This window comes from Taudactylus pleione, unplaced genomic scaffold (genome assembly GCF_031769625.1).
Source record: "Taudactylus pleione unplaced genomic scaffold, aTauple2 ptg001661l, whole genome shotgun sequence".
NCBI classification, from domain to species: Eukaryota; Metazoa; Chordata; class Amphibia; order Anura; family Myobatrachidae; genus Taudactylus; species Taudactylus pleione.
Window position 1 is genome coordinate 3296667 of NW_028286058.1, and position 25957 is coordinate 3322623.

The window sequence follows — 25957 nt, forward strand, 5'->3', positions numbered from 1 at the left end:
AAGCCAAGAATGTTAAGCAATGAAACAAACATGGACACAACAAAACCATCTTGTAAGTTTGAAAATAGCAGATCTGTCAGTAAACTAATATGACATAAAACTCAACGTGTTGATGTTGTGTATTCTGGCAATCCTCCTCCTTTAGAATGCGGTGTAGTACCTTCTTATAGCCTGTAGATGTCCCCGTTACAGCTGTTTATAAATATGTTCTATTTTCTATACACGAAACTATAAGATTATTATAACAAACTGCTAAAACCAACAAAAAAAAAAAACACACAAACACACACACATTCCAATTAGCCGCAAAGGGTGAGAGTTGCTGCTACCACTGTGTTAAAACGCAAGCAACGGCACCTCATCTTGCACCACTCACGGCCCGCTCTGCGCCCCTATGGGGTTGCGAGCACTTTTGTGCAAGTTCGGGCTGCCGTAAATTGGTATCACTGGTGACAGCATTTGCCAACTGTAATAGCTTCTATGGGAGAGACTATTTAACGACTGTCATGGCACAGGAAAATGTGCTTTAATAAATTAAATGGAGCATTTTACTATTTAAAGTTAATTAAAAAAATATTTTATGCTTTTAATTATTGTAGAATCTGCACTGGTATCCCAATACCCTAGAAATCTGCATTGGAAGGACCACTAAACCTAAAATACTTACCGATCTTATACAAAGTGACAACTTGTGGCATTCACATTATACATTGCTTTATTATGGGTCTCAAAGCAAATAGTTATCAAACGGTTTAGACCAACTAATTTTGTGATATAAACCAATACTCATCTTATTCACTCAGTATCAGGATGGCTGCGTGCACTGAGAGCTAATGAGGGGCTCCATCCAGGAGGAGGGGCCGCGTTAGGATTAATGATTCCTGATGCCACTTCTTGATTGAGTGCAGGAATCTGTATCTGAGCTGGCCATAATTAGCCAGACTGTACGTACATGCAGCCGCACATGCGCAGAAGGACTCCTGGGTTATAAACCCGAAAGTTCTCTCTACACAATGGCCAGCTCTTATTGGAAGAGCTGTCCTTTGCGTTATTAAGGCCGCTATGCATGCGGTAAGTGGCGGGAGGTATCGCATCCAAAATGCAAAGCTTGATTCATCCTGCCCTGGGTGTCTGAGTGACGGAGGAACGCAGAATAACTGTGCAAGCCCTATATTCCAGTGCTGATCCTACACACCGACTCTTCCTACAATGAGTAGTGGCAGCATTATTTATGTGGCCTGACGGTGATTGTTTGCATAGAGCACATGCGCAGATGCGGATTTACATTTTTCTTTTATGCATATGTCCGTCCTATTCTGAGTCGGATGGAACTGGGCCGGAACTGTCTTTCCGTGAAATAGGGCGTTTTGGAGCGGGTACTGGGCAACATGGATGTGATGGCAACGCAACCACCCTAACATGTGGGAGTGTCAAGTGCATAGACGGGTTGGGTATGAAATCCCGGATGTCAGGATGCCGCTGGTCAGAATACCGACAGCCAGAATCCCAACACCCATAGGAACGAACGGTAAGTATATTCCTAACCCCTACCCTAACCCTCCTCAGTGCCTAACCCTAACCTCCCCCCTAGTGTCTAAACCTGACCTCCCCCTCCCCGCACCCTAATCCTAACACTCCCCCCTTAGTGCCTAAACCTAACCTCCCCCTCCCCGATGCCCAAACCTAACCTCCCCCCTAGTGCCTAAACCTGACCTCCCCCTCCCCGCACCCTAATCCTAACACTCCCCCCTTAGTGCCTAAACCTGACCTCCCCCTCCCCTGTGCCCAAACCTAATCTCCCCCCTAGTGCTTAAACCTAATCTCCCCCTCCCCGATGCCCAAACCTAACCTCCCCCTAGTCCCTAAACCTAACCTCCCCCTCCCCGCACCCTAAACCTAACACCTCCTCCCCAGTGCTTAAATCTAACCTCCCCCTAGTGCCTAAACCTAACCTCCCTCTGCCCGCATCCTAATCCCAAGACTTCCTCCCCGGTGCCTAACCCTAACCATCCCCTAGTGCCTAACCCTAACCCCGCACCCTAACCTCCCCCTAATACCCCGATACTTACCTTCGGGATGCCGACGGTTGGGATACTGGTGCCGGGATCCCGACCTACTGGAAATTCGGCACCGGTATTTAGACCGTCAGCATCCCGCAGAGACTAATGATGACAGTTGCAGTTGCTGATGTAAAAACAACGCGTGGCACAGGTTTCCGCTTGCAGACGCACGGACTCCCGCATTAGTCCTATGGATTCCGGTATTAGCATAAGGTAATAAGTCCGCGGCTAACCGGCTATACAGCCACTTTGTGCACCAGTCAGAATCAGCCCCTAAATGCCCATCAGATGGGCTGTGATTGAGGGCAGGAAAATCTCCATTACACGATAGACTGCCTGAGTCTTAATCACAGTCAGCCAATCTGTGGCTGCAGCTGTCGTGGAACTACATATCCCAGCATGCCGACTTGGCACGGCATACAGAACATGTAACTCCATAACAGCTGGTATGCAACAGATGACTTATTTCTGGCTAAAATATGCAAATAACCAGGTTTTCATCCATATGCCAGCCACGTCGATGTTCTCGTGATTAACTCTACGTTAGCCAGGCACATGCCCTTGGCTTCTGAGACACAGACTTCTATGGTGTAACGGACGAATGGGGTGGTCATCCAGCAACCTGCTCCCTACAGTGCCTTGGAGAAATGAGCCGGTTACTGTACAATGAATATACTGCTGTGATTTGCATTGCAGATTCTTTGTGCTAGGACTGCCAGTTACCAAGGAGTGAGCAGCACTGAGACTGGTATTGCCAATTTACTAACATAATTCACTTTTCTTGGAAGACAACTCTAGTCTCCTTTGTGAATATATAGAGAATTAAGAACTGTTTATCTTTTGTGCTAGTCTGCATTACAGGGACGCCAGAATTAAGCAGAATTTAAGTTTCAAGCTAGTATTCAAGTTGACATAACAGGAAAAGTTTTTTTGTCATTAATAAGCTACCAATGTGATTGGCACTATGTTCTCCTTTATAGAAGGTAACACATCTTCGGTTTATTCATCCATTAAACATTGGATTACATTTTTGTAGCTCACAATGGATTTTTTTTAATGTCCAATAAAGAGGCCGGCTGTGTGTTCCTGTATTGCTGTCACGGAGACTAATTCAGCATCGCACGTACGGGCAATGCTGAACGCAGATTCCAGATTATGGGGAATCGGAGTGTGCAGGACCAGTTCTTCCAATGTGCAGAATGGGTCCTGCGTGATCGCGTGCAGCACCTATTAGGCAGGGGCAGTGTGGGGGCAGGGACGTCCGGCGTTCCTGGAAACTGGGGCGTGTCGGCCCCGTTTTCCGGGAGTGGCAAGGCCAAGGGCTGCGTCCACGGATGCAGTTTCCTGGTCTCATAAGCCGGCCAACCTGCGTAAGTTGAAGCTTACTTAGCTGGCCGGTGCCATCCTCCATCATGACCATCCCAACCTGCGACCTCGGTTGCAGTGCTGGGATCGTAAATACAGCAGGGCGTGTCATCCAGGAGGTGTCATACAGGGGGTGTCATACAGGGGGTGTCATACAGGGGGTGTCATACAGGAGGTGTCATACAGGGGGTGTCATACAGGGGTGTCATACAGGGGGTGTCATACAGGAGGTGTCATACAGGGGGTGTCATACACGGGGTGTCATACAGGGGGTGTCATCCAGGAGGTGTCATACAGGGGGTGTCATACAGGGGGTGTCAGACACCTTCTGCTGCATTGGCATATTTGCAAGGATGGAATTGCAGAGCTGCCTGCTTGCAACTTTGCAATTATGACCTTTACTGAATTAGCCTCACTGGACCATTGCGCTCTTACCAATGATCACTGTGAAATGATAGGTCCCTGGATTATCACTAAATAGCTAGGTGTGAGGAAGTCCCTTATACCAAATAAAGCAAGAGGTTAAAGATTCTGTTTATTAAAACTAACACCATGAGGAGAAAAGCTGCTAACCATTCTGTCCCTATGGTGAGAGGGGATCTTCTGATCCATTCCCGGCAGTCTCCATACTGCTCCCCTGACGCCTATGTGAAGGTTAGAACCAGCAGTAAAGTGACGTTAATAGCTGTCAGGGATGTCAAGACATACTGTGGGCCCGAGTGCTAGAAGGTCTGTACCCTAACACTAGCAGTAAATAGTGAATCTTTAGCAAGCCACCAGATCCCAGGGGGACGCGTCCAGTGTAATCCTAGATATGAGCTATTTTATTCATTTAATGCCTTATTTTTTTGGATTATTTTATGCCTGATGTTATTTTAATGATGCTGTCTTTTTTAAACCTTCATTTCTTATATATTATCAATTTACTGTCTGTAAATAGCAAAACACGTTTTATATGTTTTGATATTACGTTTGTCTATGACTGAAAAAGTTTTGTATTTTTAATGCCACTTTTAAATTTATAATAAATGTTATTTGAACCTAAAGGAATATCCTCCATTATTGAATCATTTCCATTATTAATAGTTCTAAGGTGTTACCAAATTATATAATAGCTGTGATAATTACTCTGACCTCTGAATCTACACATTAGCAGTCCCCATATACAGGCGCGCACCATTAGGCAGCTGCTTAGGGCGCCAGCCCCTGGAGGGCGCCACTGAGTGTGCTAAAAAAAAAAAAAAAATTACATGTCACTGGCTGAGGTTGGGGCTCGCTATCCAACCCGACCCCATAGTGACCGACCGTGGCGTCACCGCACACATGAACTCACTGGTCACTGAGTGGCTTGTATCTTCCGCGGCCGCAAGGGCTGTCAGTGCTGACGTGTGCTGTGTAGCAGCACTGGCATTCGATTGGAGAAGATGCGCCCCCCCAACCTTTGATTGCAGCTACAGTGTTTAGTAAAGAGCTGCGATCTGACATAAATTGAGGATAGGAATGGTGGAGGCGGAGCCCGAGTAGGGGGCGGGGCTACACGGCACTGTCTGACGTCAGGGCCAGGAGCAGCATGGATGGGAGAACTGAGAGGAGGAGCAGCAGCTGCAGAGTGTAAGGTATGTGGGAGGGAGGACACTACTGTCTGTATGTATATTTGTGACAAGTGCGTGACTGTATGTATGTGTTGACGGTATGTGTGTATGTGTGAGACTATGTGATGACAGTATGCATGTGTGTGTGTGACTATGTGTTTGTGTACATGTGTGTCTATATATACTGTATGTATGTGTATATGTATGTGTATATGTGTGTGACAGTATGTACATGTATAAGTGTGTGACTGCATGTGTGTGTGACAGTATGTATATGTGTGACTATATATGTATGTGTATAAGTGGCTATGTGTACAACAGTACGTATGTAAGTGTATATGTGTGTGACTATATATGTATGTGTATAAGTGGCTATGTGTACAACAGTACGTATGTAAGTGTATATGTGTGTGACTATATATGTATGTGTATAAGTGGCTATGTGTACAACAGTACGTATGTAAGTGTATATGTGTGTGACTATATATGTATGTGTATAAGTGGCTATGTGTACAACAGTACGTATGTAAGTGTATATGTGTGTGACTATATATGTATTTGTATAAGTGGCTATGTGTACAACAGTACGTATGTAAGTGTATATGTGTCTGACTATATATGTATGTGTATAAGTGGCTATGTGTAAAACAGTACGTATGTAAGTGTATATGTGTGTGACTATATATGTATGTGTATAAGTGTGTCTATGTGTACAACAGTACGTATGTAAGTGTATATGTGTGTGACTATATATGTATGTGTATAAGTGTGTCTATGTGTACAACAGTACGTATGTAAGTGTATATGTGTGGCTATGTGTAAAACAGTACCAGATTCAGGGAGTTTCCTCAGGGAAGTTTGTTCTAAACTAAACGCATTGGGGGTTTCTGCTCATCATCTTTCAAGTCTACACCCCTTGAGGAAACACTACGGTCGGAGGTTCCCTGAATCTGGTACCACTCAGTCCGAACTTTCCGGATCCCTGGTTTGGGTGAATTGTCCTTGCTTGATATAGTATATGCCAAATAACTTTTTTGTACGTGTTCTTAATCCTTATTTTAAATCATAAAGTTGTGATATACTACCCTAGGAGTCTTTTTTGTTTTTGCTTTTGTGCTGGGCTATATTCTGAAATTTGTAATCTTATGAAGGTCGTGTCCTGATTCATCACATCATCGGTTGGAATTGTGATAAGCGTAATTATTCCTATTAAATGTACACACATTGTTTATTTTGAACCCAAATTGTTTCATACATATTACACTATTAGCGCCTTCTTGTCTTGTGTTTATATTCAAATTTCTAGATCCATTTTCTGGCAAGGATCGTACAAGCGGAGCGGCTGAATTTGCTTTTTATTGTTATTCAATTTTGTACAATAATCTGTATTAATATTAGCGCATTGAGGGTTTGTGATATATATATATATATAACATCTAAAAAGATGTCTAAAGATATATCGTTCGATCATTTGGAAGATTGCACAGTGTATGCGCTATATTGTTTGTAAGGGAGTTCAAGTGAAATGTGGACGACCATCAAATCATTTGCTGATCGTGTAATGTGTACCCAGCTTTACTGCTAACAGCACCGAATTAGCCCGAAACGCACCCGACAGTTTGCAGATAGGATGGAAGGGAAAAGGAGTTGGAGCTTTGCAATTAGGAACAAAAGTCCCGACAGTGGTTTTTATTTTACAAATGTTAAGTGTGCAAGGCGCTGGAAAGTGGGTATTGGGGGCGGTAGGCCAAATCTTTGCCTAGGGTGCCGAGAAACCTTGCACCGTCTCTGCCTAAAGTATATGGGTGAGTAAGGGTAGGTCTAATCACAGTATAGTATCATAGAAACCATTCACCTTTTAGAAATGGGGGTGTGTCTGCACCGTTATGTAGGCGTTCCGAGGCCAGGGTCTGCGTCAGATTTACTGGCCTCTGCAGTGTGATTGGTGTTAGCCCATACTAGCCCCTGGGCTACTCTACCTCATTTTTTTTCAGAAAGAGATCCCTTTGATCCATCTCCGTCGTCCCCCACTGATGCATGCAGAGGCTGATGTTAACAAATGCGCAGTGCGCTCATCGGGTGCGAACCCAGAAGCAAAGCATTAGCGATGGCATCTAGCTCTTCTCCAGGGAAGGGCTTTTTCGGAAGCTCTGTCCTGCTGCCCCAACGATGATAAATGCATGAAGAAGTATTCATTTTGACATTGCGGTCCTGATTCAGGGGTGCTCGCTAACTGCACGCAATGCCCATATTCACATAGCTGAGCGATTCATGGCTACTGCGCATGTCTCAGAACAAACTGCACATTTGCAGAGCGGCATCTGCGCCAAATATTCTGCAAACTCCGACGACTAATGCGGTACCCTGAGTGTGCCCACAGACGCGTTTTTGCTTAGGGGATCGTTGGTATCAGAAATGGCCAGTAGAAACTACGGGCATTTTTCGGAGGCTACCTGAAGTGAACTAAAAAATATCCATCGTGTGGGCGTTATGGGAGTGTCACGGTAGGGTCAGTAAAAGAGGCTGCGCAGAGCTGCAGCCACAGAGGCCATGTTCAGACGGAGAAGCTGGACCTGCCATAGAACTGGTGCAAGTGTCGATAGTGCACCGATGTTGGACTGTCAAGGATCACCAGCGGTGTTACAGCGTCCAGAGACGCTGTAAGTGGGTGTTTCTGTGCTTGCACATTCTGGTGCACGCTAGTACACGAAGGGAAGGCTGTTACTAGCATTTGCATATTATCGCTGCTGCGACTCCACAAACATACGCACCAGCGGCTGAAACTGCGTGCAACTCTGAATCAGGCGCTGAGAGTTGGGGCGTAATTATCACATCAAATCCGCATTAAAAATGCGGTTGTTGATAACAATGCCACTGAAGAGAAAGAAATGAACATTTACAAAAGACAACATAAAACTGAACATCTGACAATTATAAACAATGTTCTATAAATACATAAACTATAACGCTACAGGAAAAGTATTAACATAACACTAAGGGGGTTTTTTTATTGTAGTCTCCAAGAGTCTGTAATATGTATCCTGAATTTTCGAAACTCCCTTTAAAAACCCCCTTAAAGTAATATTAGTTTATACATCGCTGTTTTTCTGCCAGAGTTCTGATGGGAAGGGGGAATATACAATAATATACAACACGTGAAGAGACGGTATGGAGGAATGGAGAAAGACCTCCGCCGTTACCTCATGTCTGATGGTCTCCTTTGGTAAGACATCTATAACCGCGAGGAGGGTGTCCAGCCACGCATTGCTAACACCTGCCATAAAAACATGCAAAATAACAATTAACCACCATGGTGCGTCCTGGCTGAGGAGCATTTGGTAATCTGTCACCTGGCACATAACACGCTGCGTTATATCGCAGTCCGGAGGGACGTTACCCAGATCTCCGTTAGTAGGTAGCACTGCGCAATTACTATCAATGAAGCCACTTGTATGTACAATACATTTCTGGGAGATCTTTGACGATTTCTTAAATTAGTGCAACACTGTGGGGATGTAACATGTCACAATGTGTATATAATATCAGCTTTGTAAAATCTAACTACAAGTACTAATCTGCCTTCTCATTGGTTTGATATTACCGAATAAATGTCATGAGAGTACCAGCATTTTATTCATGTAAAGCAACTACAAGATGATTTTAGAATCCCTTTCCTGTAATGAACGTTAAGTCATCTGTTACTTGTATAGAATCCATTTTTGGGGGCTATGATTTAGCAAGGAAACTAACAAAACATACACTATTAACATGTGACATGATTTCCTTACATACTGCACGTGTTCTGTGTTTATCGTGTTTGGCACTGCGTGCATTTTGTGGCGGCTTGTAATCAAAAGTTAATAAAAATATACCCTAAGTTGCACAAGAGACCTGTTCCGCTAGCTAGGGGATCTTATGAAGATCACTTAGACAGTATTATTATTCATAAGTTATTAACCATTATCCAGATATTAAATATAAATAAATATAGAACAGCAATAGTCTAAACAACATTCAGACTTTGAGAAGTAACTTCAGATACACATTCACTGAACCGGATATATCCAGCTCTTATAATCAGGCTGCAATTTGGGCCTATTTAAAAGCCACAATGATAAAACAAAAACTCAAATTATCCGGAGAAATTCAGAAATGGCTCTTGTTCAATGGATCCATTTAGCGATCTAGCTCCCACTGGGAACAATTATTTCTCTGCTAGAATGCAGAGTAGTTTCTAAAGTAACTCACGTGACCATTCCTGGGAACTTTACAGTAACACAGGGAAGTACGTATTTTAATTAAAAATGCGCAAAAATGGGAAGTATCTAGGCCCCTACGCATACAAGCCAATCAGTTTAACCTTTGCATTTGAACAATAAGGATTATGTCACTAATTGTCCATTTATTAAAGGGACAAAAGCCCTTTCTCATGTGAAAACCAGCTACAGCCGGAGAAACTTTTAGCGGGGCATTGTTATCACCATCTCAGGGTGGCAATAGCAGAGCCCAGGGCTGGATTAAAGGCCATATGGGCCTTGGACATAAAATGGTCATGGGCCTATAGTGAGAAGCAGAGGAGGTGTGACCAGTGCTATGTGGGTGTGGCCAGTGCCATGTGGGCGTGTACACCCCATACACTATCAGCCCTCTCTGTCTCCCTAAGGCAGCGGTGGGGAACATTTTTTCTGCTGAGGGTCATTTTGATATATAGAACATTATCCGGGGCCCGGTGCAAGCCATGTGACGTTACACTGGGGCGGGGTCACAATCGCTGGTGATTACAGCAATGCCCAAAGCATCCTGCTACTCACAGCGAGTTGGATACTTAATTTTTGGGGCCTAAATATGTAAACGTAAAAAACTTGCATAATTTTGTGCGGAAAATAGAAATATAATTTGAATACTTATGATTTATGGCCGGTGGCTGATCATCATCATGCTATCATGATAATGGGCCTTTTTTTATGGGGAGGCATGGGGCTGTACTACCAATTGCCCCATTGTCAATTTGACCCTGGCAGTGTCAGGCCACACAAAAAAATATTTATTTATTTAAGTAATTCATTTATTTATATATATATATATACATGGACAATATGGACCGGCACTTCCTTCCGCACAACAACTGCTTGGTTGCCTTCAGTGTTAAACAAACACACACTAAAAGAAATCTGCGGCACTCCAAGGCTGGTAGTCAAAAACAACGTGTATTGAAGATATGTGTAACATACACCAACGTTTCAAAGCCTCCAGGCTTCTTTGTCAAAGTTAATCCACATAACATAAATGAAATAATACATTTTCTTACCTTAAATAGGCAAACGCTGACGCTAAACTGCTGCAGACCGGGGAGGAGGGACGCACCACGTGTCTCCGGACGTCCCCAGATGACGTCATCACGGCGCTGCCGGGTTGTCAAGGCAACCAGCATAATGCCGGAAATAGTCTCCCCGGTCTGCAAAAGCAGAGCCAGGATACAAGATAGTATTGCAAATACATATAATGTATAAACGCTAATTGTACAGAGACAGAATAAGGGATAATGTTGCAAATTACATCTAAAGAATGAAGGCTACTTATTAGCACCACACCACATCCTGCAATGGATCGATAAGATAGATTGCAATCAGATTACAGGAAACGTGTGAGATTACGCAAACCAAATAAATGAAACACACTATTCACCAATTCATAAGTGATCGTAATAAAAGCAGGTCTACACCAGCATACCAAAAGGGTAATGATGAAATGAATTAATGCATGTCTATACTACAATGGGGATAATGGAACTACTAAACAGGCATCACAGTTTTAACGAATTCCAATTAATTTTTTCATTTAATCCTAGAGGAGCAATGGAGTCCAATTGATAGATCCATCTGGTCTCTAGCGACAAGAGTCTTCCTGCTCGGTCGCCGCCGCGCACAGAAGCCGGGACATGGTCAATAACCATGTGTTTTAATGAGGCTAGTGAGTGACCAAATGCTAGGAAGTGTCGTGCCACTGGTTGATCCGAAGATTTCTTTAATAAAGCTGATTTTATTGAAGAGCGATGGACAGCCATCCGCTCTCTTACTGTGCGTGTAGTTTGCCCTACGTAATATAATCCACATGGGCACATGATAATGTACACGATAAAAGATGATAAGCAATTCAAGACATATTTGATATTATATCGTTTGTCTTTATGCGGATGTTTAAAAGAATCGCCAGTAACCATGTGGGAACAGGTGGTACAATGAAGACACTTGTAGCATCCCGGAGGTCTGTGTAGAAATGATGTTGTTTGGAGATGCGGTGTTGACGTGCGTTCCGTTATATCAGTATGCACAACAAAGTCTCGAATGCTACGGCCCCTGGTGTAGCATGCCATCGGTACTTTATTCTTCAGACTAGGGAGATCCTTGTCTGTTTTAATAATTGGCCACAGGGCTTTGGTCGCTCTCTGTACCACTGGACTGCTGGTTTGAAACTGCATTTTCCATGGAATGATGTTTTTCTTGTCTTTAACAACAGGGCTTAATAGCCTATCACGTGACATTTTCAGAACCTCATCTTTGGCTTTGTTTAGTTGCAATAAATTGTATCCTCTTACGAGGAATTTGTCAATAATTTTATTGATTTCTATGATGGTTTGATTCGAGTCACTCGTAATACGTGCTACCCGCATCATTTATGATTTGGGTAAGCCGTATGTAAGAGGTTTGGGATGATTGCTACTGGCCAGAAGTAAAGTATTTTTATCTGTGGGTTTACAGTATACCCCCGTGCAGATTTTGCCCCCGATGATTGAAACTTGTACATCAAGATAATTCAACGACGATGAACTACACTGAAATGTAAACTTGATAGGTGACTCAGCAGCATTGATTTCAGACATGAGATCTACAAATAGCTCCTCACCTCCTGTCCAAAGGACAAAGAGATCATCGATGTAACGTGAGAATAGTAACACATGTTGTAACATAGATGGATTTGAAAAGAACAATTTCTTTTCTTCCTGAAACATGTACACGTTAGCATAAGACGGGGCGACATTACTGCCCATTGCGCAACCAGATAGTTGCTGGTAAAAGGTACCGTTATACATAAAGTAATTTCTGGTTAAAGTTAATTCTAATAATTTCATGAATAGCTCCATGTTGAGGCTAATGGGTTGTTGTGATAGAAAGTTGCGCATGGCTTCCAAGCCTCCCATATGTGGTATAGACGTATAAAGACTGCTGATGTCCATGGTGCAGATGAGAGTATTGTTTGGCACCGAACTGATGGTTTTTAAAAGATTCAGAAAACTGGTCGTGTCTTTAATATACGTAGGTTGTTGTGTCACAATGGGTTGAAGAATAGAATCAAGAAATTTGGAAATGGGTTGATATAAGGAACCTCTTGCTGATATGATCGGTCTGCCGGGCGGTGAGATTAAGTTTTTGTGTATCTTCGGAACCGTGTAAATCTCACACGTTTCCTGTAATCTGATTGCAATCTATCTTATCGATCCATTGCAGGATGTGGTGTGGTGCTAATAAGTAGCCTTCATTCTTTAGATGTAATTTGCAACATTATCCCTTATTCTGTCTCTGTACAATTAGCGTTTATACATTATATGTATTTGCAATACTATCTTGTATCCTGGCTCTGCTTTTGCAGACCGGGGAGACTATTTCCGGCATTATGCTGGTTGCCTTGACAACCCGGCAGCGCCGTGATGACGTCATCTGGGGACGTCCGGAGACACGTGGTGCGTCCCTCCTCCCCGGTCTGCAGCAGTTTAGCGTCAGCATTTGCCTATTTAAGGTAAGAAAATGTATTATTTCATTTATGTTATGTGGATTAACCTTGACTAAGAAGCCTGGAGGCTTTGAAACGTTGGTGTATGTTACACATATCTTCAATACACGTTGTTTTTGACTATCAGTCTTGGAGTGCCGCAGATTTCTTTTAGTGTGTATATATATATATATATATATATATATATAAAACAGGGTCAGCGGCACTCATCCGGATTTCACAATAAAGACGATAGAAACATGTTGATCTTCAACGTTTCAGAATTTAATCCATCATCATGAAGCATATTCTCCCTGATGACGGATTAAATTCCGAAACGTTGAAGATCAACATGTTTCTATCGTCTTTATTGTGAAATCCAGATGAGTGCCGCTGACCCTGTTTTCTATATACCTTTTTGTTGCTGTGCATCACGGTGGCTACAACAGTCTTTAGGAGTGCCATTCCACAGACTCATATAAATATATATATACATATTTATTTTATTTACTATTTTTATTTTATTTACATTTCTTTTTTATGGAAAGTGGAACTGGAAGCCACTGCACACGTGAAAACTGGCAAACCCAGGCCACCATGCACATATTGCTCTCAGGACAGGCCGGAAAACCAGTAAAAGGAATCTTAACGTTGCCGTCCGGTATTGTTGCCCCAAGACTAAATTGTGGCGATAAATGATTTTCTATAGCCGCAGGTCAGCACCAATAGAAAATCTTCAGTCAATGGAACATTAGTAAATACTAAAATGGCATTGGATCTTCTTTCGGAATGTGCTGTTACATGCGTAGCTACGATCAATTTATTGCTAACTATTTACAAGCATTTTAGGCACAGGCTTACTGACAGGACGTCTTGTAAGTTTATGGGTCCATATACACACACATACACAAATGAGTATACAAATATATGCATATGTGTACTATATTACTATATAGTGTGTGAGTGTGTGATCATTGTTCTGTCTATAGCATTGTTTTGCGTTAGCAGCCTCTCACAGGAAAAGTCCGCCTGTAGACAATTGTCCGGGCACAGTAGATTTCTCTGTTGCCCTGAGATGACAGCCAATCTGCTACATAGACACAATTGTTTAAATTGCCCAAACCCAAACATCGTGTCCAGGGGCAACCAGAGTACACAAATCTGCCTGTACAATAGATTCCCTGCTGGTGGACTTTCCCTTTTAAGCCAGACAATGTTCACAATACAATGGTCACCTGTGTCTCGGTGCTCCAGGTTCTGCAGGATTACTTGCAGGAAGGACAGGCAGTAGGAATGGACGGGCACAGACTCCTCTTGTAGTATAGTCAGGAAGGAGTACGCTGCTGTCAGCTGCATCTCTACTCCTGCAACATGGAGAACCTCCTGTCAACAGGGGAATATTAGAACAGGTAGAATGTTAGACTACGTTAACAGCGTATCGTAATAGGTGCGGCTTCTCGCACAGAGATTTTGGCAATGCCGAACAGGAGCAGAGATTAACATCAGGATAATTACCAACACCTAGGGGTGTATTTACTAAAGTGAGAGTTTTTATAAGTGGAGATGTTGCCCATAGCAACCAATCAGATTCTAGCTATTATCTTCTAGAAGGTGCTAGATAAATGTTAATTAGACTCTGATTTGGTTGCTATGGGCAAGATCTCCCGCTTATAAAAACTCTCACTTTAGTAAATATACCCCCTAGTGTGGGAATTACTCAGTATCTCTCATAATAAACCCTGCCACACAACTGGTGATGTTAATTCCCCCACTGTTAATCTTTGCCTTCCTTGCCAGGTATATACACTGTGATAATCTCCAGGGCAGAAGTTCCCACCTATAGTTATTATACAAATCATCATTTTTCTTACCAATAAAAGAAAAACATTATTCCCTCCCAACTGTCCCCAATGCTTTCCAGTCTGATCAAACCAATATAGCAGAGGTTCCCAAATACGGTCCTCAAGGCTCCCCAACAGTTCAGGTTTTAGAGATATCCATGGTTGAGCACAGGTGGCTAAGTCAAATTGACAGGCACTAATTAAGTTACCAGTAGTCAAGCATGGATATCCTTCAAACCTGGACTGTCAGGGTGCCTTGAGGACAGCGTTTGGGAACATCTGACCTCAGCTACACACCTGAACGATTTTCCGCACAATCCAACCAACTTTCGGATTTTCTGAGTGATGAAACAATCTTGAAAACATCCGATTTCGGGTGTATACACTAGTGATTAATTGTTCTTATCCCAGAGACTATCAGCCCTAAATGAACTCTTGTTCAAAACCTCATACACACAACAAAATGTGCCCAATTTTAGCTCATCGTTTTAGAGTAACGATGTGCAGCAGTTCACACCCAATAATCTGATCCGACCGCTTCTGTAACATTAATTTGCTGCGTACCGCTGTGAGATTATTGGCCCAAGCATCTGAAAATCATCTGATCACCTCGGATATTGCACAGTGTGTACCAAGCTTTACACTGTGTGGCCTGTACTTGAATATATGCATCAATACTTATTACAGACACTGAGCTTACGGAGATGTATAAAAGTGGAGCAACCATAAAATTCTGTAAAACGTGTGTACTTTCTGGTCTTAGGGCCTGATTCAGCAAGGAACGCAAAGGAGAGAACGCATGCACTTGGCTGATGTTTTTGCACTGCGCGTGTATGAATTAGCCAATGCAATTGGGTTATGGTACGCAGAATACACGCAGTGTGTAAGCAATCCCTTAAGAAAGTGCCGTTTGTGGGTGGTGACGGAGGGTGGTCAGACGAACGCAGTCGTTATAGGGGCATTATAGGGGCGTTATAGGGGCGTGCATAATTAAGGTAGTTCGGCGGCATACGCAGCCATACCGTAAACCAGGGCTTGACACATTTTTCTAAAATCTAGGAGCCAGGATGAAAGTGTAGGAGCCAGACCACCGCCCCCCCAAAAAATTACAGGCGTGAGTGAGCGCACAGCTGTGTGTGTTATATAACTGTTATACACACTATACTAGTCCACAAAATGGTCACAGTTGAATGGATACAGTAAAATGGAGGCCCCCTCACTGCTCTGCACAGCTCCCCTGCTCCACCCCCACCCTCCAGTAATAACGGATCACATTTCACATAAAATAATGGTGCCAGAAAGTACAACAAAACCCCCCTCCCTTCGTGGTCACACCACTATCCCTCTGAAGCCGCTCCGCAATCCCTGGCCACGCACAGACCCTACTACCGGAGAGCTCTATGCAGCCGGAAATAGGAGACAGACAGCCGGGACATACAGGAGGAACAGCGTAGACTGGGACAGACAGCAGGGATCAAAACAGGCCAGGATGGAGAGGAGTCGTCAGCGCAGGCCGGGACGGACAGAGGCACAGCAGTCACCGCAGGTGACACTCAGCACATGCAACCTGGCCCTGTCGTAAACTGTACACAGGAAGCGGCCAAAATCCTGCGGCATGTCAGGTCAACTACTGTTATGCTAAAGGGTCCATGGTTCTCGATGTTACCGATGTTTACTCTATCTTGCGTACTGATAAAGCTGTGAGTAAAGGGAGATGGGCGGCTTAGTAGGGGGCTGGGCGTCTGCATCTAGTGCTGCGGTCTCCGTGCGTATGTACTGATTAGCATATTCTCACAGCGTCTGCATCCGTGCGTTCCTTGCTGAATCAGGCCCTAAGTTTCTGAAAGAGTTCATCATCATCTTCTTATTATTATTATAATTATTATCTTGTTCTTCATTCTTTCTATTCTTTCTCCAATGCAATAACAGCAACTAAGAGAGCAGCAACATTGTTGCAGCAAAGTAAAAACCAACATTAGTGGCATAGTGAATAGGGAAGGGTGGCAATGCCAGAGCTTAGACTCATCTGATACATGTGGGCTGAAATCTCCAGTGCACAAGTGGATTGGCTAGGGACAATTATCTAAAAGTATAATAAATTATAACCTATGCCAGTGGTTCCCAAACTTTGTGCTGTCCAGCACCAAATGAAATTATTTATGGTCAATGTATGTAAATATGTGGACAAACAGAAGCGCAAACCTGTCCACCACCACATAACTGAACATAAAGGCTGACAGTTAAGAACCATTTACTTAATTTACTACTTTACGACATTTTTTTTAATGAATTTCTCAATAATAAACTTAAACTTAGGGGTGCCGTGAAAACAATGCAGATACTCTAGGGCTCCGTGATTCCAAAAAGTTTGGGAACCACTGACCTATGCTGTTTTCATGGGACAGTGCAGATTTTTGCACTGAAGAGACTGTAAGTCACTGATGTAGTGTGCTTAGGAGTATTGTTGGTGTGTTTTCTAGAAGATTTGTTATGCATGTAACATCTGAAAAACAAAATGAACAGGTGCAAACAAGCTCTCAATGGGATAATGGGCAGGAAATCTGCAGTTGTAAAAAAATATATTCCCGTTACATGCGGGCCTGCCCCTAAAATGTCATGCACCAGGGGGCATGGCTTCGCAGACATAAGACCACGCCCTTTTTCACTTACCGAGGAGTCCGCAGTGGCGCACTGGGTAACACCAACCCTAGAGACGCTACTGCATCTATGGCTGATTTGCTTTCAACACTGCATCAGCCGCTAAGGGGTAGATTTACTAGCTTTTAGTTTAGCAAAGCCGCAGATGATCTGCGTCTTTGACCGATGGATTTAAAATGGCAAACAGTAGTAAATGCTGAACAAGCCTAGTTTAGCATCTATTAACTTATTACTGTTGCCGTTTTAAATCCATTGGTTAAAGCCGCTGATCATCAGCTGCTAGCAATGTATTGAGGATGAGGTTGCCAGGGGCAATGCTGCAAAACAACACAAATGTGTTCTCATAAATTTCGGGCATGGTTCTCCTTATTACATAAGAGCCTTGTACCCAGGAAACCTCAAGCATCAAGCTTACCAGAGAATAGATTCCATACCTGTATTTAAATCAGGACAATTTGTGTGAGTGCACAACATGCTCAGCTGACTTCCTATGAAACATATATAAAGCCACAATGATCTGTGCAGACACATACAGTAGCCTGGGACCATGGATGTACTGAGCCTTGGAAAGAGATAAAGTGGAGAGAGATAAAGTACCTACGAATCAGGTCATAACTGCCATTGTTCAAATACAGCCTGCAAAGTGACAGTTAGGAGCTGATTGCTTGGTACTTTATCTCAGTCCACTTTATCTCTCTCCAAGGCTTTGTACATCTCTCCCCATGTTCTGAGACAAGCATGAAACACAAAATATCAAAGTTTACAGAGCCTGTCACGTCTGCCTGTATTTCACAATGTATTAACGTTTGATCTGCTCTCCATTGTTTCATGGTCCTAGAGATGTGTCTGAAATCATCTAGCTGTTATCATGGCAACCATTTCAAAGCCTTGTCTATAAACTCACAGGAACAACATAGGGACACTGAGTCAATCAATAAAGAATATGGCTATGGATCTTATAGGGCCACTAATGGCTTCAATAAAATATCTAGAATCTTGTTTTTGGGTGACCTGCAGTTTGGTGCTTAGTCATAAAGTTTGTCCCAGCATAACTTGTTCCAACTGTCTCTCTCTATCTAACTATTTACAAGGAAAGAGAGAGAGAGACAAAGGACCTGATTCGGTTGCAACTAGCTGATGTCTTGTGGTCTGTGCATGTGTGGAAATGGTCTTGCAATGCCAGCTACATTGCGGCTTCAGACTCAGCTTTATTTGACAGACTGTGGGAGTTTGGGGACAGTGACGGGGAGGTGTGTACAAAACACAGGTGTTTCACCAGCATTCTGGGGGCGTGCAGATTCACTGGCGTCAGCAGCTTAGTTGTGAAGGACATTCTGAGCAACCGCAGGGCTGCTCAGATGTCGGATGGTCCAAGAAATGTTCGCGACATTCATCCGATGCTGTGCAGATCTGAGAAGCCGGCGGTGGGCATCTCATTACAGAAGATGGCATCTGCAGTATATGCATATGTTCTTAGATCCGCAGCAACCGAAGATTCAGCAACGTCCCCGACTGCATTTACCACCGCATCAGGACCAAGGAGAGCACTTCCGGGACTCTGCGATGGGAATCAATGACAACAGAATGCCAAATGATCCCCCTAAATACTGCCCAGTGTTAAGAAATGGCTATTTAAGGTCACCAGTAATAATTTGTTAATATAGTAACACGCATAGCGTAGTATGAACTGATAAATCACCAAAATAATAAAACTACATATTGCAATTCGGGGAATCCCATTACAGACTTGTGCGAACATTGTAAAAACAGTCCATTACGGTTAATGTCCACCATCTGCCCTGGAATGTGCGGCCAACAATTCATGAAAGACATGGAAAGCTACAAAACCAGTCAGTGAAAGGAACACTTGTTGGTTACTGTGGGCCTTATTTTCAGTCGTACGCAGTCTGCATGCAATGCTGATGTTCAGATGGTTGAGTGTTTGCAATTGCGTATGCGTAAAGTCTTACGGCACATGCGTCACAGAGAGTACTGCCAGGGGAAAATGGATCAAAGGAAGCGAAGCTGGATGTGTAAGGGTTCATTCTATTTGAGCTGTATTAAACAGACCTGTGAGAGACTCCAATGACTGTCCCATCATGTAGTAATTGCAGGGCCGGCTCTAGGGGTGTTCGACCAGTGCGGTCGCACAGGGGCACCACCCGTAGAGGGCGGCACCCCTCCCCAGCATCCCGAATTCAGCGGTACAGTACTGTCCCGCTGTTCCACCCGCGGGCCGAAGTGGCCCCCAGGTGGTCAAATCGGGAGGCTGGGGACCCCCGCAGCAGCTGTGCGGCAGTGCCGGACCCCCAGAGAGTGAATGGATGCCGCGCGCATGGATGCCTCCAAATAACGTCATGCAGGGGGCGTGGCCTATGGTAATTAGGTCACGCCCCCAAATTCGTTCATGCACGGCTTCGCCCTGCACGAGGTTAGTGCGCTCTCTCAAGAGCCGGCACAGGGTGCTCAGAACCCTGGAGCTGGCCTCAGTCATAGGGCTAGAACATACCAAGTGAGCTTACCAAGTGAGGAAAAGATCACCCTAGCCGGTATGCGTTTATGATGCTGGCGGTCGCTATGCCGATCGCCGGCATCTCCACTACAGAGTCCGGGGCGCCGAGCGCGGCCAGCCAAGGGGGGGAGAGGGTTAGGTTTAGGGTTCCGGGGGGGACTTAGGGTTAGGCACCCCCCGGAGGTTAGTTTCAGGCTAGGGGGAGGGAGGGTTAAGGTTAGGCACCCCCCTGGAGGACTTTGGAGGTTTAGACGGCGGGGAAAGGTGGGGTTAGGTTTAGGCACTTAGAGGGGGGATTAGGGTTAGGCACAGAGTGGGGAGGTTAGGGTTAGGTACCCTAAAGGAGGATTAGGGGGTAGATTAGGTTAGGAATTACTTACCTTTCGGACGATCGGGATTTCCTTCCATGTCGGCCCGACGCTTCGGGGGTGTAACATACCGATTCCCCCTAGCCAGTGGCCACGGCTCCCTTTGCCTGTTTGCAACTAGCAACACTAGCTAAACGCTCGGTCCCTATCTGGAACGGATCCCGGCGTATTATCAGGTGTCAGTCTGATTGTTCACAAACGTGGATATTTGGCATACACTAAAGAGGTGACTTTTAAACCCCACAATTGTGGGCTTCTCATTCAACTGTGGTTATTATAAAAGCTGCATTCCATACCAAGGACTATAGTGGCATTAACTGCAGACTGCAGATCAGTAAAGGAAAAGGTTGTCAAGTGGTTTAATGTTACATTCTGCATGACCGCTTATTGTTTACTGTGTGCAACATAGATTGTGGTTTTTACCTATTTTTATTCATTTAAAAAATGTTTTTCTTAATCCAGTGTGGTCCCTCTTGATATAACTAGCGCTCTCATCTTTATTCTCATACATTGTCCACTTTAGCAGGTGCAGAACCTGTTTTGAGAGCTGCTTGGTTTTTCAAGAGTATATCAATTTGGTTTCTCAGCGCACCTGATTTGAGGTTGTTTGGGCCTTTCAGCCTGAGAGCAGGATGATTTTGTGATTGCACTTGGGAGAGGCTCATATATGTCAGGGCATGGCTCAGAGTCTCACACCTGGGGAGAGAAAGCAGGCAGACTTGTTCAGAGACACTTTGATATACTTATTGTATTGTGCATATGCCTATGTTTGTGGTAAGGGCAGTAGGCTCTACCACTGTTTGAGAAAGGGAAGTTATTGTGTAGTTAGTGCCCAGATGGGCTAGGATTTATTTTTATTATTTCTGTTTTTATACTGCACAATAAAAACTAGCTGCAGATAGCTTGCACGAAAACCTGGACTGGTGTGTTGTTTACTGGCTGCTGTGTGTTTGTAGGGGGCCATCTACCCCAGGAGAGGGACCTCCTACCCCGATCATATCACAATATACACTACCGTTCAAAAGTTTGGGGTCACCAAGACAATTTAGTATTTTACATGAAAACGGACTTTTATTTATCAAATGAGTTGCAAAATGAATAGAACATATAGTCAAGACATTGGCAAGGTTAGAAATAATGATTTTTATTTGAAATAATAATTTTGCCCTTCAAACTTTGCTTTCGTCAAAGAATGCTCCTTTTGCAGCAATTACAGCATTGCAGACCTCTGGCATTCTAGCTGCTGTTAATTTGTTGAGGTAATCTGAAGAAATTTCACCTCACGCTTCCTGAAGCACCTCCCACAAGTTGGATTGGCTTGATGGGCACTTCTTGCGTACCATACGGTCAAGCTGCTCCCACAACAGCTCAATGGGGTTGAGATCTGGTGACTGTGCTGGCCACTCCATTACAGACAGAATACCAGCTGCCTGCTTCTTCCCTAAATAGTTCTTGCATAATTTGGAGGTGTACTTTGAGTCATTGTCCTGTTGGAGGAGGAAATTGGCTCCAATCAAGCGCTGTCCACAGGGTATGGCATGGCATTGCAAAATGGAGTGATAGCCTTCCTTATTCAAAATCCCTTTTACCTTGTACAAATCTCCCACTTTACCAGCACCAAAGCAGCCCCAGACCATCACATTACCTCCACCATGCTTGACAGATGGCATCAGGCACTCTTCCAGCATCTTTTCACTTGTTCTGCATCTCACAAATGTTCTTCTTTGTGATCCAAACACCTCAAACTTCAATTCGTCTGTCCATAACACTTTTTTCAATCTTCCTCTGCCCAATGTCTGTGTTCTTTTGCCCATATTAATCTTTTCCTTTTATTGGCCAGTCTCAGATATGGCTTTTTCTTTGCCACTCTGCCTAGAATGCCAGAATCCCGGAGTCGCCTCTTCACTGTAGACGTTGACGTTGGCGTTTTGCAGGTACCACATAATGAAGCTGCCAGTTAAGAACTTGTGAGGTGTCTAGATCTCAAACTAGAGACTCTAATGTACTTGTCTTCTTGCACAGTTGTGCACCGGGGCCTCCCACTTCTCTTTCTACTCTGGATAGAGCCTGTTTGTGCTGTTCTCTGAAGGGAGTAGTACACACCGTTGTAGGAAATGTTCAGTTTCTTGGCAACTTCTCGCATGGAATAGCCTTCATTTCTAATAACAAGAACAGACTGTCGAGTTTCACATGAAAGTCTCTTTTTTCTGGCCATTTGGAGAGTATAATCGAACCCACAAATGTGATGCTCCAGATACTTAACTAGCTCAAAGGAAGACCAGTTTTATAGCTTCTCTAACAAACAAACCCGTTTTCAGCTGTGCTAACATAATTGCACAAGGGTTTTCTAATCATCCATTAGTCTTCTAACGCGCTTAGCAAACACAAAGTACCATTAGAACACTGGAGTGATGGTTGCTGGAAATGGGCCTCTGTACAGCTATGTAGATATTCCTGTAAAAAACAGACATTTGCAGCTAGTATAGTCATTTACTACATTAACAATGTATAGAGTGTATTTCTGATTCATTTAATGTTATCTTCATTGAAAAAAAACACAGTGCTTTTCTTTAAAAAAATAAGGACATTGCTAAGTGACCCCAAACTTTTGAACAGTAGCATGTATATATATATAGAATTAAACAATACACTGCCCGATCATTGTGATCGGGACAGAGGTGGAGCTTGAACAGGAAGAAGGGGGTCTGGGTGCCGCCGGCTGTAGTAGACTAGTCACACAAGCAGCTGTATCGGGGGGTGGGGGGAGGGCTGGGGACAAAGCAGCAGCTGGTTGGCCGGTGACACAGCAGCAGTGCCCACTAGGAGGAGGGGGTGGACCAGGGACACAGCAGCAGGCAGCTGCGCGGGGAGGAAATTAAGCACCGCAGGATGCCGGGAGGGAACAGCAGCAGAGAGCCCGATTACTGCTGGCCACAGTGATCGGGAAACAGCAGAAGCCGCAGCTAGTGCTTCTATTGAAGTCAAGACTGCCTGCAGCTGCGCCACAAGGGCAGAGCCCCCGGGTGTCCAATCACTGTGGCCAGCAGTGATCGGGACACACTGGAGGGGCAGCCACGGGTGCAGAGGGACCACGCGGTTGCTGGAAAATTAGCTTCCCGCAGCTGTCTAGTGGGCATTTCTGACTGGTCACATCAGATACGACCATGTCAGGGAAAGCCCAGTCTGGTGTGATCGCATCTGATGTGACCACGCCAGGCAAGTGGTTAAGAGGAAAGGATACCCATACATGTATGTCATTCCGGATAAATAAATGGTTATGCTGTTTTCAGCTGATCTGAGCGTATGTATTCTATGATTGCTATAACAGTACGCGTACAAACGCTTTGTGATCTAGACAGACAATATCCGGAAAGTTGTGTAAAAGTGATGATCACTCCTGGGAGATGACCGAGAGACGGCTAGTAATAAACACAAAAATTGTCTCTTCAGTGATGGGAGTGTTGAGGGAGTCTCAGTGCAAGTGACTGCGTTCACAGATGGAAAAACTGTAGCCGCCATGGGGCTGGTGCAAGTTTTTATGGTGCGATCGATGGTGGCATCTAAGGACACGCCAATCTGTATCACAGAATGAACAGGCGCTAAAAGTGGGCATCTCAGTCCCTGCACCGCTGGACGCTCGCATGTACACAAGGGAAGGAGCTTGTATCTGCATTCACAGGTGGGCGACAGCTAATCGATGCTGCTGTATGTGCTTCTAAATCAGACCCCTGGGCCCCATGAGAGTTCCAAAGGACACAGAATCCTAGAAGCAGGAGGAAGCAAGGTGACACTAAAGGACGATGCAATGGCTTTATTAGACGTAGGGACAGAGGGAAGATCCAACACTAAACAGACCAGACAACATCTTCTGAATAAAACAATTGAGTACATGTAAGGTCAGGCACCATGGATGAGCACACAGTCAAGAGAACAGAGAACGATAAAAAGGCGTTTAATAAGGGAAACCACCTGTACAACTCGCATACAAAACAAGTGCGACTAGTACACATGAACCCACATATCCCAGCTTTCAGAAAGGGAAGCCACCAGATCAACATAGGAAGAAGAAGTAATAAAGTCCATGCATGCAAACAAAACCTGGATATTCACTTAACTGCCAGCAGGGAGAAAAGTCATATGGTGCATAGACACGGTACGATATCGTTATCGCTGACTGATCTCCTGCACCTTCCCGGTGTGCTGGATGATCGATATAGCGGGTCCCCATGTAACCTGGACAATATGGCCCAGGTCGGTGGCATGCACGGCCGATGGTCGATATCATTATCGTCCATACGTGCCCGCGCATCACTGGTCGTTTGAGGGTTGGAAGGCACAAAAAAAAGAACCGTATGTACGCACCATTAGGCTGCAAATGGACAAGGTTAATCGGTGCGAAGATTCTGCTTTGGGAAGAACATCACATGCTACTGAGGAGAGCGGGTTTAGTGTAGAGAGGGTCATTGGAGTATGGCAACAGCTATAGGCTGAGTATAGCTTAAGAAGCAACACTGGAGGGACAGCAGGTGGTGCTGTTTCATAAGATATGACAGTGTTCTCTATTGTAGAATCTTGTTTATCAAGCCTCCAGTATATGTTATGTTGATAACCTGTTCTGTTCATTGTAAGACGATCTTACTTGCAGGTTTATACTTAAACAAAGAAGCACATTTTGCAACAATAAATAAATTCGAATATAACAGATATGAAAACCTGGAAAATAAAAGTCTATAAGTAAACACAGTTATTAAGAAAAGTCCTATATTGGGAGAAAACTACCCATCCAGCAAACCTCTTTTCCACCAAAATCCCGGGTCTAACTGCAGAGGAGATGGAGTAAACACCAGAATGATTTGGACCATACGGGGAGGCTATAATTTCTACCTCCCTGACGACAGCTCACAGACACCTTCCGATTTCACCCAATCACCGTAAATGGGATGACCTGAGTTACCCGTTTACACTGAGCCTAACCCAAAGCTTAGACGAGTAAAAACCCTGCTTGAGACACGGGAAGAAAAGCCCGGGATTATTCCCTAGGAGCCTTTTCCAATGAGCCGCGACCCGTGCTGACACGGCAATAACCCGGGTTTCTGCGGCGGTGGAAAAGGAGTATCACAGGTTATTGCAGTGCTACTGCTGGTGACAGCCCCACTGGAGAAGAGGTCGCCGTTTTCTTTTTGTGGCTTTTTTTGGTGGAAACCTATTTAACAAGGATAATGACACAACAAATACCGCTGCAATCCAAATTTTGCTATCACTGTCTCAGGATTGGAATTGGATATAGCAGGATATAGTGATTGGAAAAATGCTTTATTTCAATAATGTATTTATTTGAATCTTTTTCTTTTTTGCAATTTGGGATTTTATGGGATACCCAACCCCTTTTGATAAGATCTGAGACAACTGGCACATACCGCACTTTAAACTGGCACATACGGCACTTTAAACTGGCACATACGGCACTTTAAACTGGCAAAATATTGCAATTATGAATTTGTTATATTGTACGTACATCTGAGGACAACCACCTCAGGCTACTTTGGAAGCTGGAAACCCCAAATTTCATCGGGCTTCATAACAAAGAACATAAATATGGAGTAATCTGCCACTAGTAGTGTATGCCTTTTTGTTCATTCTACCTATCAAATGATAGTAGCCATGGATTGCTTTATGTTATATGTATATTATAATTGTATGTTATGTATGCAACGTATACCGTGTTTTATAATATATAATATATATGAAATTGAGGAATTTTATTTTATTTTATTTTTACATATATACAATACCC

At 43.9% G+C, this 25957-nt stretch overlaps 1 protein-coding gene across 4 annotated transcripts in view; it reads right to left on the reverse strand.

Moving 5' to 3' along the window:
• The window catches only part of PPP4R4 (protein phosphatase 4 regulatory subunit 4), a 211696-nt gene that overhangs the window by 70370 nt on the left and 115369 nt on the right, over window positions 1–25957 (reverse strand). For all 4 annotated transcript variants that reach the window (XM_088464385.1, XM_088464388.1, XM_088464389.1 and 1 more), the window contains 2 exons: window positions 14020–14167; window positions 8218–8291 (listed from right to left, as the gene is read on the reverse strand). In XM_088464385.1, the coding sequence (XP_088320511.1) occupies window positions 8218–8291; window positions 14020–14167 (222 nt within the window). The remainder of the gene's footprint in view (window positions 1–8217; window positions 8292–14019; window positions 14168–25957) is intronic.